Below are 14,381 nucleotides of genomic sequence, written 5' to 3' on the forward strand. Positions count from 1 at the left end.
GAGGATAGGTTGAGAGAGCTAGGGCTTTTCTCCTTGGAGAGGCGAAGGATGAGAGGTGACCTGATAGAGGTGTATAAGATGTTGAGGGGTATTGATAGAGTGGATTCTCAGAGGCTTTTGCCCAGGGCTGAAATGGTTGCCACAAGAGGTCACAGGTTTAGGGTGCTGGGGAGTAGGTACAGAGGAGATGTTAGGGGTAAGTTTTTCACTCAGAGTGTGGTGGGTGCATGGAATCGGCTGCCGGTAGTGGTGGTGGAGGCGGATTTGATAGGGTCTTTTAAGAGACTTTTGGATAAGTTCATGGAAGTTAGTAAGATAGAGGGTTATAGGTAAGCCTAGTAGGTAGGGACATGTTCGGCGCAACTTGTGGGCTGAAGGGCCTGTTTGTGCTGTAGCTTTTCTATGTTCTACCTTTGACCCTGCGATCTTATGGCAGGGTGGGCTGCATCCTGCCCGCCCCACCAAAGGATTTGCCAAACTCATCGTGTATGAGCTGAACAGAAGAAGATTGCGTGTGTTCAGCCATCCTGCCAGCCAATGGGAATCACGGCAGCATTTCTCACCAATCCCTAATTGCCCTTGAACTGAGTGACATGTGAGGCCATTTCAGAGGGATTATTAGAGTCAGGTGTGGGTCTGGAATCACATGTAGGCCAGATCAGATAAGGATGTCAGATTTCCGTCCCTAAAGGTTATTAGTGAATTTTTATCACAATTGATGCTGGTTTCATGCTCACTATTACTGAGAATGGCTTGATATTCCAGCGTTATTAACTAAATTTAAATTCTACCAGATGCTGTGGTGGGATTTGAACCCAAGTTTGGGTTATTAATCCAGCAATGTTACCACTAAGCTACAATTTCCCTTTGTGCTGAGATAGTTTCATAATCTTATAACTCAAATTTACAACACAGAATGTTACCACTGTACCCAAAAATAAAGCAGTGGTTATCACAGGTACGGACCGGGACTGTGAACGGTGTCAATGTCTCATCAACTCAATTTGTTCTTGCTATTAAGAGTTGGGAGTTGCTTTAAAATAATACTAGCAGATCTCCTGTAAAAGTACTCACAGTCATTGAGATTGTAGAGGTTTATAATTTAAAAAGGTGCTGTGTTATGTACGGTACTATATTTGAACAAGACCACTGATTTACAGTTACAAAATTGTTGAAATTTCATTACAAGACATTTGGATTTTTGTTGCAATTTTCATATTAGACAAATAGAGGAGTAGCAGAATTCAATGAACATGGCAAAGCAAAATCCTGACTGGTTATTTCATCTATGTGCATAATTTTATCTCTCCATTTTGTAATGTTTGGTAGGCAGAGATACCAGTCTGGAGGTAGGGGTGCACTGGATTGGTTCCGGAGTGTGTCATGACCGATGTGGGGGAGCAAATCAAAAGATGCGCTGCTGAAGTGGGCCACAATGTGTTCTGCACCTTTTTTTTAAATTAAGAATTTATTTTTCATTACTTTGTTATGATAAGGTACGATAAATTAAAATGATTCACCCATTAGATACACACAGAAATATTCTGATTCTTAACACTAAACATCTGCAATAAAGCAAAATACTGCGGTTGCTGATAATCTGAAATAAAAACAGAGAATGCTGGAAAATCTCAATAAGCCTGACAGCATCTGTGGAGAGAAAAACAGAGTTAACATTTCGAGTCCATACTACTCTTCTCCAGAGCTAAAGAGGAGTAATATAATGGATTTTATACTGTTTAAGAGCCACTGGAGCAAAGTGGAAGGTTAGGGAGCTAAGAGAGATTTGACAAGGATGTCACAGGCACAAGACAAAGGACACGTTAATGGTGGGACTACATATCCGTACCTTGGAAACAAATAGTCGGAGAGCTGCAAATACATGCTTCAAAGCAACTGATGACTGATTAACTTGCAGGAACAGTAAGTAGGTGTCAAACACTCTCTTCATCGTAGAATTCTGCCCATCATCTTGTTGCAGTTGTTTCTGTAAAGTCAGATACAAAAGAGATGAATTTACAATGTACTAATAGAAAACACAAGTTCTGCATACTATACAGCAGCATTTGGTTCAAAGAGAAGAGAAAATTCTGGGACTTTTTTTTAAAAAAAGGTGTGTGTTATGTAACATTTAAACCTACACCACATATTTTCTACTGTACTCCATTCCCAAATATTTTGAGATCATTACAAAATACAAATCAACAACTGCCATTTTCAGCAAATGTTCATGATTTGTTCTCGAAAGCTATAAAGGAGTGCCAGTTTAGAGTATGACAGACACTGATGTGAATGTAAACTTGCAATTTGTATCAGGAAAAGCACTGAGGATAATCAAAAAGGTATGGTTTTCCAGAAACTCAATGAATTATCATTTTCATATCTGCGATAGAAAAAGCATTGATTACGCAATATGTACAATTAAAAGCATCAGCAGTTTATGAGCACCAGGTTTCCTGAATACACCTTTAACAATGTTTGTAGAGCATCAGTGAAGTCTGGATTTCATACATCACTGCATTTTAATCGGCAAAACAAATATGGATGTCATCAGAAATACCTGATGGGTCTGAGTAAAAAGACAGATGATCTCAAGCACTGTGATGCTGACTTCTGTTGCTATATTTGCTTCTACATCTATAAGAAGCAAGGCGTCCATCTCAGTTGGAGAACCATCTAAACAAATGCAAAATCAAAGTCAGTCTCTTACCAAGCTGTACTGAGACTATAGAAAGTCAGTGCTGATTTTTCTTCCAAAACACAGATTATGATGGAGTACATCACTAGATGGTAGCGCAGGTCAAGCATAGGCCAACAATGGCATGGGGATGATTTTGCAACCTTTATTCCCATCTACCATAGATCTACACTAAAAATGAAGGCTCACAGCAATGGATTGAATTTGGCTAAAATGGAACACCTCAATCTGTCAGCCTATTGTTCCTCATAAATAATCATTAAGTAGTAAAATGTTGACATAAGCACCAACATTTGAGAATTATATACTTCAACTGGAGTCCATTTACATGCTGCAGGACTAGCTTTTAAAGAAGGCAATGTGGATACTTGCCTCAGGAACACAGATGAATATAGGGTCAAAAAAGACTACCTGACCAGTGCCAAAAATGAACATCTCTCACTTCCTAAAATATCCACCCAATTCTCCATTCACTATCTTCCTGGGAACCAGTTCCTTAGATGCATCACCCTTGTCACAAACTGCATTATGTTTACTCTTTTCAGCTGCTCAAAGTTGGCATCAAATTTGGAACCAGCTGAGGCTCATCAGGCGGTTTGATCTTTTTGCTAAACCACACAGAGAAATCCGACTGTGGGTGTACACCATCAGTTTCTCCGACTTGCCTCTGCTGTGCACACTCTTGGCCTGCTCCACTCCATCATCTGTGGTAAAGCCTTTTGCCAACTTATCCACATTCTCCAGAGTCTCGCTCCTCGACACCTAAATTTATTTTACTTGTTTCTGCATTCAGGAGTATTCTAAAACTTACTTTTTGGCCATATCTTCAGCCAGCTCCTAAATACCTGTTCCAACTTTTTCTGAGGTCCAATCCTGATTAATGAAGCACACCAGGATATTTTTTGCTACTTTATAAGCATTATATAAATGGAAGTTGTGGATTTAATAAGTTAATCGAGATTTCTAATTCAAGATGATTTACATCATTTTAAGAGGGCACTTGCGGTAATATTTCACATGCAAAAAGAACAAATGCTTAATGTTGAAATTTTAAAAAAACATACTGGATATTATGTTGGAAGCTTCCATCATTTGTAATAGTTTGGGGTTTGATAGTGCATTCTTTCCACGTATTATAGGCATCGTCTGGGACCTTGCATGTCTATGTCCGTCATGGCCTGAATGTATCCTGTTAAATAAAAAGGTATAATATAATCCAAGTGCAAATGCCTTCAGTTTTTAACCTCCCTGCTGTTATCATGAGTTACTTACATTAGTTAAAGCAAAATAAAACTGTTGTTAAACCTAAAATCTAAACCTGGAGTCTCACTATTTTAGGAGAAAATGCTTATTCCTCTTATCTAAATGATCCTTTCTTTCAGATTTTCCACAAATATTGATATAAGCAAGTCAAATACAGAGTAACAAAAATCCATTATATTCTATGGTGCACATGGATTTTAATAAGGGGTGATTGTGTTATTCACAGTACATATTTGTAAGAGAGTGAAATTGAGATTTGTGGTGCGTTATAGGGTGAAATATGGCATTGAGAGGGGATTAGGTACAAAACAAAATAAAACGCACAATTGCTGCAACAAGCTCAAGGCCTTACTCTGGCATGAAATATGCTAGAGTTGTATGTTAAGGGGGTCAGTTTAGCTCAGTTGGCTGTACAGCTGGTTTGTGATGTGGAGCAACGCCAACAGCGCAGGTTCAATTCCCGTACTGGCTGAGGTTATTCATCAAGATCTGCCTTCTCAACCTTGCCCCTCACCTGAGGTGTAGTGATCCTCAGGTTAGATCACCGCCAGTCAGTTCTCCCCCGCAAAAGGGAGAGCCGCCTATGGTCAACTGGGACTATGGTGACTTTACAACCATTAGTAGTTAACAGTCACTTTCGGGATGTGGCTTTTTAAACACACAGATACACATTCGCTAATGTTGCCATATCTTAGCCAATCATAACACTCATTTAATTATCAAATAAGGCTATACAATAATAGGTGAGTAAAATACGTTGAACAGGATTATCTGAATTTATTGACAGGAGTTACCATTGAGAGAGAAGACCAGAACTTTGATGAGTAGGGTTAGACCCTTTGAGAGTTCCATTACTCTGGCTGGCTTGTGCGAGTTTAGCTGCAGCAGCTAATTTCCTGTTTCAAATAAACACAAGTCAAGATAATTATAGCTGTGTGTAACAACTTGAAAAAGTATTTATTAAAGTAAAAACAAACTTTTGAACATGGATTGAGAAAAGTTTACAACTACAGAAAACAACCAATATTTAAAATCTGGAACAGAAACAAAAATGTTACCAAGTGAAAGGAGAAAATAGAATATGCTTTATTGTGAAGTAAAGCTTCAAATTTTGCCATCAAAGATTGTTTAAACATGTATTCTTTCCCACCTTCCCTATCTGTTCCCTCAAGATCAAGGTGTGCATTGAAGAACCCACTTGGTAGATAACTGGTTTAGCAATCCATTGCTTGACTTGGTTGGCCATATCAAGTACTATGAGGTCTCAGCTCACCTAATACTCCAGGATAATTCTGGAGAGCAAAGATAATCCTTCATCCTGTTCTCTAATATTAACCACCACTTTGTCTCCAATACCAAACACAAGGAGCTCGGAGAATTGTGTTTCACTCAGAATGAACCTATCCACTGGTTTGTTCGATAGTTCTTTCCAATGATAGCTTGTGTTATTGACCTGATATCAGCTCTATTTCCATAAGATAGGAACAGGAATAGGCCATTCAGCCCATCGTGCCTGCTCCGCCATTCAATACGATCATGGCTGATTGGACACTTTTACATCCACTATCTCCATAATCCTTTATGTTATTATTAATCAGAAATCTATCAATCTCTGCTTTAAACATGCTCAATGACTGCGCTTCCTCAGCCCTCTGGGGTAGAGAATTCCAAAGATTCACTACCCTCAGTGTAAAGAGATTTCTCCTCATCTTGGTCCTAAGTGGCATCCCCCTTATTTTAAAATTGTGCCCCCTGGTTCACGACACCGCAACCAAGGGAAACATCTAACCTGCAACTACCCTGTTTGCTCCTGTAAGTATTTTGTATGTTTCAATGAGATCACCTCTCATTCTTCAAAAATTTGGAGAATACAGCCCAAGTTTGTCCAATCTCTGTTCATAGGACAGTCCTGCCATCCCGGTACAAGTCTGGTGAACCTTTGTTCCATTCCCTCTACGGCAATAATATCCTTTGAGGTAAGGGGACAAAAACTGCACACAGTACTCCAGGTGCGGACTATCCAAGCTCCTACGCAAGTGAAGCAAGACCTCACTACGCCCATACTCATATCCTCTGGTGATAAGATTAGTTTTCCTAATAGCTTGCTGCACCTGCAGCGACTTATGGACAAGGACATCATTTGTGCACGTTATAATGCCTTACCATTCAGGAAATACTCTGCACATCTGTGCCTTCTACCAAAATGGACTATCACATTTTTCCCATTATATTCCATCTGCCATGTTCTTGCCCTCTAAGCCTGTCCAAATCCTCCTGTAGCTGTTTTACAACTTCCTCAACACACATTTCTGCCACGTTTTGGATCATCTGCGAAATATTACATTTGGTCCCCAATTCCAAATTATTGATATATATTGTGAACAGCTGGGCCCCTAATACTATACGTGCAGTACCCCACTAGCCACAGCCCGCCAACACGAGAATAACCTGCTGCCCATTTTAGTGCATTCATCTCTTTGAGAGCTCCAAGGTTTGTGAATGAAGACAATTTATTGTCTTCATTCAGCTGTTGAATGTGCTGTGTAGTATACAGATGGGACATACACACACTTCATACATCAAACAATGCCACCTTACATGCAGACATCACCTGATCCTCCCTTAGTGCCTTCGCCTATCCTGGTGCTCTAATGCAATGCCGCCCAAGTGGCTGCAGCCATTGCCGTTCGTCCCAGGTGGTGCATCAACAAGTCTAATAATATGTTCAAGGATGCTTGAACACCCTGCAATCCTCATCAATCATCATTAGCCGCAGCCATGACAGTAGCAGTCTGAGCTTGTGTGACAAGTGAACCATGCATACCTTCAGTCTGAGCTCCTTACAGCACACAGTTGTTGGGTGGCTTCTGCAGATGTTGCAATAGAAGCTGAGACATCAGCCATCAGACACCTGATGTGCAAGTGTTCTCACACAGTGAGTTAGTATTTCTATGCTGGAGAGAATGTGCCCAAAGCCATGTGCCAAGCTGGTGCTGGACTCTTCCTTACTCCTTGATATCAACCATAGGCTTTCTGAAAGATCTACCAGTGCTCCAAGTATTTCATTGTGCATAGCCATCAAATTTCCTCTACTAGGTGGCCCTATCAAAGTCTTCATCTGAGCACTGGTACAACTCTTATCCCCTACTCTGGCTGCCGGGCATTTCCATCTGGTGGTGCATCACTTAGATTCCAGCTGTCCTCTGAAGTATTATTAGACTGACTCCCAACACTGGTTCCAACCACACTGCAGCTCCCTTTTAAAAGGTGCAAGATAGCTTCAAGTAGTGCAGGCTAGCTATAAACTCACTCTAGCCATCACAACTTTGCGACTCTTGCTCAGGTGTGCAGCCACTCAATCAGACACAAAGCACTAGCTTAATGCTGCAATATTTTAAATTAGCATGCAGCATGAAGTTTGTGAGCTCTTTAAAATCTGGCCTATAATACATTGCAATGGACGTAATGAACAGAGGCTAGGGATCGGCAATAAACGCTGGCGAACCAGCAACGCCTGTGTCCAACAAATGAATAAAACAAAATCCAGCAGCACAACCCCTGGGCCCATTTTCAGGCCTTATCCAATTTTGCAGCTCAAATTCTTTTCCTCCTAACCCAGGTGCTAGTTATGTCATCTATCTAGCTGAAGCCAATTAAGGAGAACAGAAGAAGAAGCAAATGGCTCAGTTACAGGCTGAATCAACTCTAGGTCCTTCTATGGAGCCAAAAATAAGTAAGTGATTCAAAATTAATTGAAATGCTAAAATAGTCTGGCAATGCCCCCTTGTTTCCACAGTCCCCTATGGCTTGCCTCCTCTCGGAGGAGTAAGATTCTCAATCTTGATTATGCCTTGAGATTTCTGTACTCTTTCAAATCTGGCCTATAATACATCCCTAATTTTCATTGCTCCACTATTGGTACATTCCTTCAACTGCCTCAGCCCTCAGCTCTGGAATTCCTTCATTAAACTTCTCCATCATCCTACGTTTCTCTCTTCCTTTCATCCATCAAACCTATCTTTTATTCCATCAGTTGTTTGATCGCCGGTTTTAATCTCTTTATTTGCCTTAGTGTCAAATTTCATTTGATAATGAACCTATGAAACACTTTGGGTCATTTTGATATGTTGAAGATACAAGTTCTGGCTGTTGTTCTGCAAATGCAACGCATTGTGAAGATTACCTTGCCACATGCCTCTTCCCCAGAAATCTGAAATGTTGAATACAAACTCTGGAAAAAAAATAAACAAAAAATGTTTAAGCAGAAACTGTCACTGTCTTTGATGTCACTGTAAAACAATTACTGCTGTTTTCGGTTTTGTAATCTGGAAGCCAAATACTACGTCAAGGATTTGGGCACGGATGTAGACATAATTAGATGTACATTGACAATATCTCCGGCCAAGTTGTGCGCTGCTGATGTCAGCTCATCAATTTCGCAGCAGCCTCAGAAATGTTCAACATTAAAAACAACATTTAAACTGATTTACTCCCCTGCCCCACCAACCCAAATAGCTCGGAGTCACTTGGAGTCACTTGTTCAAATTGGATACTATTTTTTCAAGCATCCAGCAGCATCTAAAAATAAAACCATGTATACATTTAACTTTTATTACTATATGTGAATCTAGAATATAGAAGACAAAAAAAGTAATAATATTTTCATATCCAAATATTTAAATTCAATTGCTTCATATATTTAACACATCCTAGAAGATAACTGTGAAAATGGAATTTTATCTCCATCTGATTTCCCACTTCACTGCACACCATTCCCTAGTCAAGTGTGGAAAAACAGTATGCTGGAGTGACTGCCATTCTGTAATTAAGAGATTTTCTCTCCCTTTTGGGTGGGTTTCCATTGAGTGCTGTGGTTTCCTTCCACGGTCCAAAGAAGTGCAGGTTAGGTGGACTGGCCTTACTAAATTGCCCTTTAGTGTCCCAAGGTGTGTAGATAAGGTGGAGAAGGGGTTATGGGGATTGGATGGGTGGCAGGGAGGCATAATGGGCCTGGGTAAGATGATGAGTCAGTGCAGACTCGATGGACCAAATGGCCTCCTTCTGCACTGTAGACATTCCATCAATCTTGTGAAAATTCTTTCAACCTCTCCTTTACACAAAAAGATGATCTCAGACTCGTCACATGAGGAGCTAAGAGGCGCCATCCCACTTGGCAGTGGCACAGTAAGTTCATACAGTGATGCCGTGTGGCATCATGCCATCTCCAATGTCTTTACTGCGTGGCTGCAGTGCTACACATATTTGAAATAACTCTTATGTACGTCTTCCAAGCACATTTTTACTTGTTTACAATTCCTGAGTTTATTATTTCAGTGCGTGTCTTGTGACTAATAAACAGAAATTTGAACAGTCTCCACTTACTCTAAAATATTGAAGAAATCCATTAGTTCAGAATATGATGCTTTGCACCAGTAGGCTTTGAGAATCTCTGGAAAAACAACAGAGGTGATTTCATTATTATGAAGCTTGTACCATCCTGAATTTAACTCTTGAAGTCTTTAATGTTCTCAATGTATTTTTTTAAACTGTTCATTATTTCAGGATTTAACCTTATAATTGACTGCAAAAACCTTGCTCTGTGGTTAGAGGCATTTAGCTTTTATAGATTTTATGGTGTAACTGTATACTTGAAGCCTACTGGTCTCCAGTAAAGTAAGAAATTACTTTTCTTTCCTTTTTGACAAAGAAAATGCAATCCCATATCAAATGTTATGAAAATGTCACTTTCCAACAAAATGAAATTACAGCACCTAATACATTCATCACTGACTCTCGGAGGAACAGAGAGGAGCCAGTTGTCTGAGTCTCTGTCGCATAATGTCAAGAAGAATCTTACCCTCAGAAACAGTTTTCATGATGTGAAGGAAACATGTAAGCAGACTTCTCATTTCAGCTTGATCTAATTTGTCAAATCTAATAGCTGATCCAATTAAGGACAATGGTCTTGAATAAGCCTGGAAAGTTAAAAGCAGTGTTACTCATGTGATATTGAATTGATGCGTGATTGGGTTGTAATCTATTTTTCCATTAGGGATTCTCAAATTAGCATATAATTGAGACATTTAGCTTTTACAGGGACACACACTGATTGTGTTTTTACCCGAAGCCACACTATGGTCTGCTTGAGGGCCAACTGTTACAAACTTGCCACACATTAGTTTAAATCTTAGAATCTTAGAATCCCTACAGCACAGAGAGAGGCCATTCGGCCCATTGAGTCTGCACCGACCACAATCCCACCCAGGCCCTACATATCCCCCATATCCCTACATATTTACCCACTAATCCCTCTAACCTACACATCCCAGGACACTAAGGGCAATTTTAGCATGGCCAATCAACCTAACCCGCACATCTTTGGACTGTGGGAGGAAACCGGAGCACCCGGAGGAAACCCACGCAGACACGAAGAGAATGTGCAAACTCCACACAGACAGTGACCCAAGCCGGGAATCGAACCCAGGTCCCTGGAGCTGTGAAGCAGCAGTGCTAACCACTGTGCTACCATGCCGCCCAAATATTTGTGTGTTTTTTTAAAAATTAAATACACATATCCTATCACTCTTGAATGTGAATCCCTATGATATGTCAGCTGTGAACTGACGTCCATTGAGCACATCATCAGCAAAAACTGCAAAGTAATTGAGCTACTAGTGGCAAACCAACTGTAATATGAGTTTCACTGCCCTACATGAAGATGGACCAAACAGTAATAAATGCAGATAACACAAACTTTTATTCTGTTACATGGGAGAGTTACACCAGCAATTGATCACCTTTGAACATTGAGTTTTAGTCACTAGTGCCTTGTACCTTACAGACAACCCCTACTGTTTACAGTACACTATTTAAATATCCACGGAGGAAGAATACATTGCCCAAGCTGGGTTGCTCTCTAGGTCAAGAGGAGAAGAAGATGAAGTGGGAAGCCAGGAATTAATGACATAAAATGGAAGACAAATCTCAACGAGTATCAGAAATACCCTCAAGAAAACTGCAATTCACTTCTTTAAAATGATACCTTTTCAGAGGAATCAGGTTTTTCGCTCAATTTCTCGCAAGTACCTGAGGTAGAATCTAGACTGCCAAGTGAACCCTTGGAGTCTGCATGAGACACCGTGGAAATAGCTACAGATGAGAAAACTAAAAATAGTACCATTAATATCATTGGCTAAACTTAATTAAAAGAAATACGGAATAACAGTTTGCATTTTAGATGAATTTACAATTGATTAATAATAATTGTATGCTTTTAAGAAATAAATTTATTCTAATATTAATTTTCATTACAATCAATCAAGAACACCATTAAGCAAGCACCCCTCCAAGTCATATGGTATCCTGACTGGGAATTATCCTTCCTTTATTATCACTGGGTCAATGTACTGGATCAATCTCCAGCATTGTGGATGTCCCTGCATCATGTACAAAGCAGTGGTTCAGGAATGTGGCTCACCACCACCTTCTCAAGGACAATCAAGGGTAAGCAATAAACAAGGGCTGGCCAATGTCACTCATATCCATAGAATGAATAAGACAAGAAAATCTAATTTTAAAATCACCAATAACAAATAAAGGGGAAATAAAACCAAAGCAAAAAAAACTTAAGTTGGATATAAATGGGAATAAATTTTGCAGAACCCCCAAAGGGCAGAAAGAGGCCATTTGGCCCATCGAGTCTGCACTGTCAACAATCCCACCCATGCCCCATCACCGTAACGCCACATATATACCCCGCTAATCCCTCTAATTTATGCATCCCGGGACACTAAGGGGAAATTTAGCATGGCCAATGCACATCTGCACGTCTTTGGACTGTGGAAGGTTAAGCGGAGCACCCGGAGGAAACCCACGCAGACACAGGGAAAAGGTGCAAACTCCACACAGTCACCCAAGCCAGGAATCGAACCCAGGTCTCTGGAGCTGTGAGGCAGCAATGCTAACCACTGTGCCGCCTTGCTGCCCAAATTTATAAGGGGAAAGATGTGTATCGATATAAAATAATTTACAGCGTACCTGCTATTGAATTCAAAACATCTTTTGAAACTGAACTTTCCAGTGAATTAGTATTCCTTGTTGGTGTGGTTGATTGATTCTGTGATCCACCAGCAGTGCTCAAGTCATCCCTGGAACCCTGAAATTTAGAGAACTTCTTTTAAAAAAAAAAAGTTCCACCCTTTAGTTTTCATCACTAATATCAATGGCATGTACTTATAGGTTTCAATAACATATCACCCAATAAAGTTAAGTTTATTTATTTATCAGTCACAAGTAAGGCTTACATTAGCACTGCAATGAAGTTACTGTGAAATTCTCCTAGTCGCCACGCTCCAGCATTTGGTCAGGTCAATGCATCTAACCAGCACATCTTTCAGACTGTGGGAGGAAACCAGAGCACCCGGAGGAAACTCACACAGACACGGGGAGAATGTGCAAACTCCACACAGACAGTGACCCAAACTTGGAATCAAACCCGGGTCCCTGGCGCTTTGAGGCAGCAGTGCTAACACTGTGCCACCCATTAAATTAAATACTTTGTCAGGATGATATACTAACACACACAAAACTAGCACAATATGCCTATTTTTATAGAAATTATAGAAGGTCACAAATGTTCTAGCCAGCATTACTTCAGTGTTAGTTACTCTGTAACGTGACACTAACCGGATTAGAGGAACTGAGATTGAATGGGAACATGTCCTTCATAAAGATTCGTGGAAGGTTGTCAAGAAGTATTCCATATAATGGCAGGTACAAAGTGGCTATCAATTCCTGCTGACTCTGTAAAGAAAGCATAACTGTTAACCAAGCTGATCTATTCAAATGCAACAATCAATCTAATTCTGTCATTTTGTGAAACATTTGGATCTTGCTCTCTTAATATATTTTATTTATAACAGTTTTCATGTTCCTTTGTTTTTCTCCATCCTTTCAGTTCTGTAGGAGGCCATTTCACTCAGGTGGCTAAGACTAGGGTGTGGTTCATAATAACACCAACACCATATATATATATATATATATATATAAAAACACATAATAACACCATATATATAAAAATTCACTTTGATTTGCCTTCCAATGGAGGTAGACTTGGGACCTGCTTCCTAGCCTCCCTCTACACCCCCACCCCTCCCTCCACCCCCTTCCTCCACCTCACCCTGAGAGTGAAAGGCAATGGCAAACGACTGCCAAAAAAAAAACTGCCATGGAAAATGGCTCAGGATAAAGCATCAACAAGCAATGAATCATGGATCTGTGTTTGGGCAAAGTATTGGTAAATGAATAAATGAGTTTCAGTTTTGTAAAATTGTTCACAGTTCTTTAAGGAGATGGCTAGGTGATCAGACTCTGCCACTGCAACAATTTAACCAGGTGCTGGGAGGTTGCAAGGTCAGACTCAGAACTCTTCATCCTCCAAACCTCCCTGGGAAGCACAAAACCTCGCACCACAAACACTCATCCAAATCTGAAAAATGCTTTTAAAACAACACTCAATAGAGGTATCTTCACTATTGATACACCATGGACAGATTCATTATTTACCTTTCCTGCATATCTGTCATCAAAGGAATGCTTGGCCATCAGATTCTTAAGGACAGCAATGGCCAGGTGCCGAATATCTTGATCTTCCTGAAGTGCAAATCCAACTTCGCGGAGCAACAACCCAATGAGAAAATGATTACGACAAAATTCATTTGTCAAGGTATATTCTGGCTGTATGCCTATATCAGAAATAAAAATAAAATATTTCAACAATATTTGCGTTTCCATAATTCTAACTTCATACAGAAATAAAGTCCCAGGGATCTTCACAGAGTTGTGGGGGAAAAAAAAGACGTTGAATTAATAATGAAACAGGAGAAGGGGTTTGGTTAAAAGAGGTTTTGGAGGAGAATCGTAATGAAGGAGAGAAATTAGGGTGAAAAGGCTGCAAGGTTTAGTGAGGAAATTCCAAAACATGGCACCAAAGAAGCTGAAGGCACAGCCATGAATGAAAAAAGGTTCAGGCGATGCACAAAGGAAGAGAGAGTTCAGCGGATGGTATTTCAGTAATACAAAAGGGTGACACCGTAGCGAGCAGACTAAAATGATAGACAACTTCAGCACTGCTCTTTGTAATGGAGTCACGTTTAGTTTAGAAATGCTACAAATCTAACACTATGCTTGCTAATGCCTATCCACAGCTAAGAGCTCATCAGCACCCTGAGAAGGTGGAACCTGCTCTGATTAATGTGAAACGGGAATCACAGAGGCAACAACAAATAAAAAGGTAAGCTGCAAAGACTGTCTATATACCAATACAATTTTCTTGATTCTTGGCAATGACTGTTGTATATACATGCATGAATGAAAGCTCATCTGAAGCACAAAATTCACAGTTGCAATTTAAATCCCCACA

General features: G+C 40.1%; 1 protein-coding gene across 1 annotated transcript in view; it reads right to left on the reverse strand.

Moving 5' to 3' along the window:
- dock10 (dedicator of cytokinesis 10) overlaps positions 1-14,381 on the reverse strand; it is a 339,343-nt gene that overhangs the window by 67,127 nt on the left and 257,835 nt on the right. The window contains exons 31-41 of the mRNA XM_078208965.1: positions 13,526-13,704; positions 12,647-12,763; positions 11,999-12,116; positions 11,004-11,125; positions 9,819-9,936; positions 9,344-9,410; positions 8,145-8,192; positions 4,756-4,857; positions 3,763-3,887; positions 2,561-2,676; positions 1,850-1,987 (exon numbers count right to left, since the gene is read on the reverse strand). Coding sequence (XP_078065091.1) covers positions 1,850-1,987; positions 2,561-2,676; positions 3,763-3,887; positions 4,756-4,857; positions 8,145-8,192; positions 9,344-9,410; positions 9,819-9,936; positions 11,004-11,125; positions 11,999-12,116; positions 12,647-12,763; positions 13,526-13,704 — 1,250 coding nt within the window. The remainder of the gene's footprint in view (positions 1-1,849; positions 1,988-2,560; positions 2,677-3,762; positions 3,888-4,755; positions 4,858-8,144; positions 8,193-9,343; positions 9,411-9,818; positions 9,937-11,003; positions 11,126-11,998; positions 12,117-12,646; positions 12,764-13,525; positions 13,705-14,381) is intronic.

This window comes from Mustelus asterias, chromosome 3, assembly GCF_964213995.1.
Source record: "Mustelus asterias chromosome 3, sMusAst1.hap1.1, whole genome shotgun sequence".
In the NCBI taxonomy this organism is placed as follows: domain Eukaryota; kingdom Metazoa; phylum Chordata; class Chondrichthyes; order Carcharhiniformes; family Triakidae; genus Mustelus; species Mustelus asterias.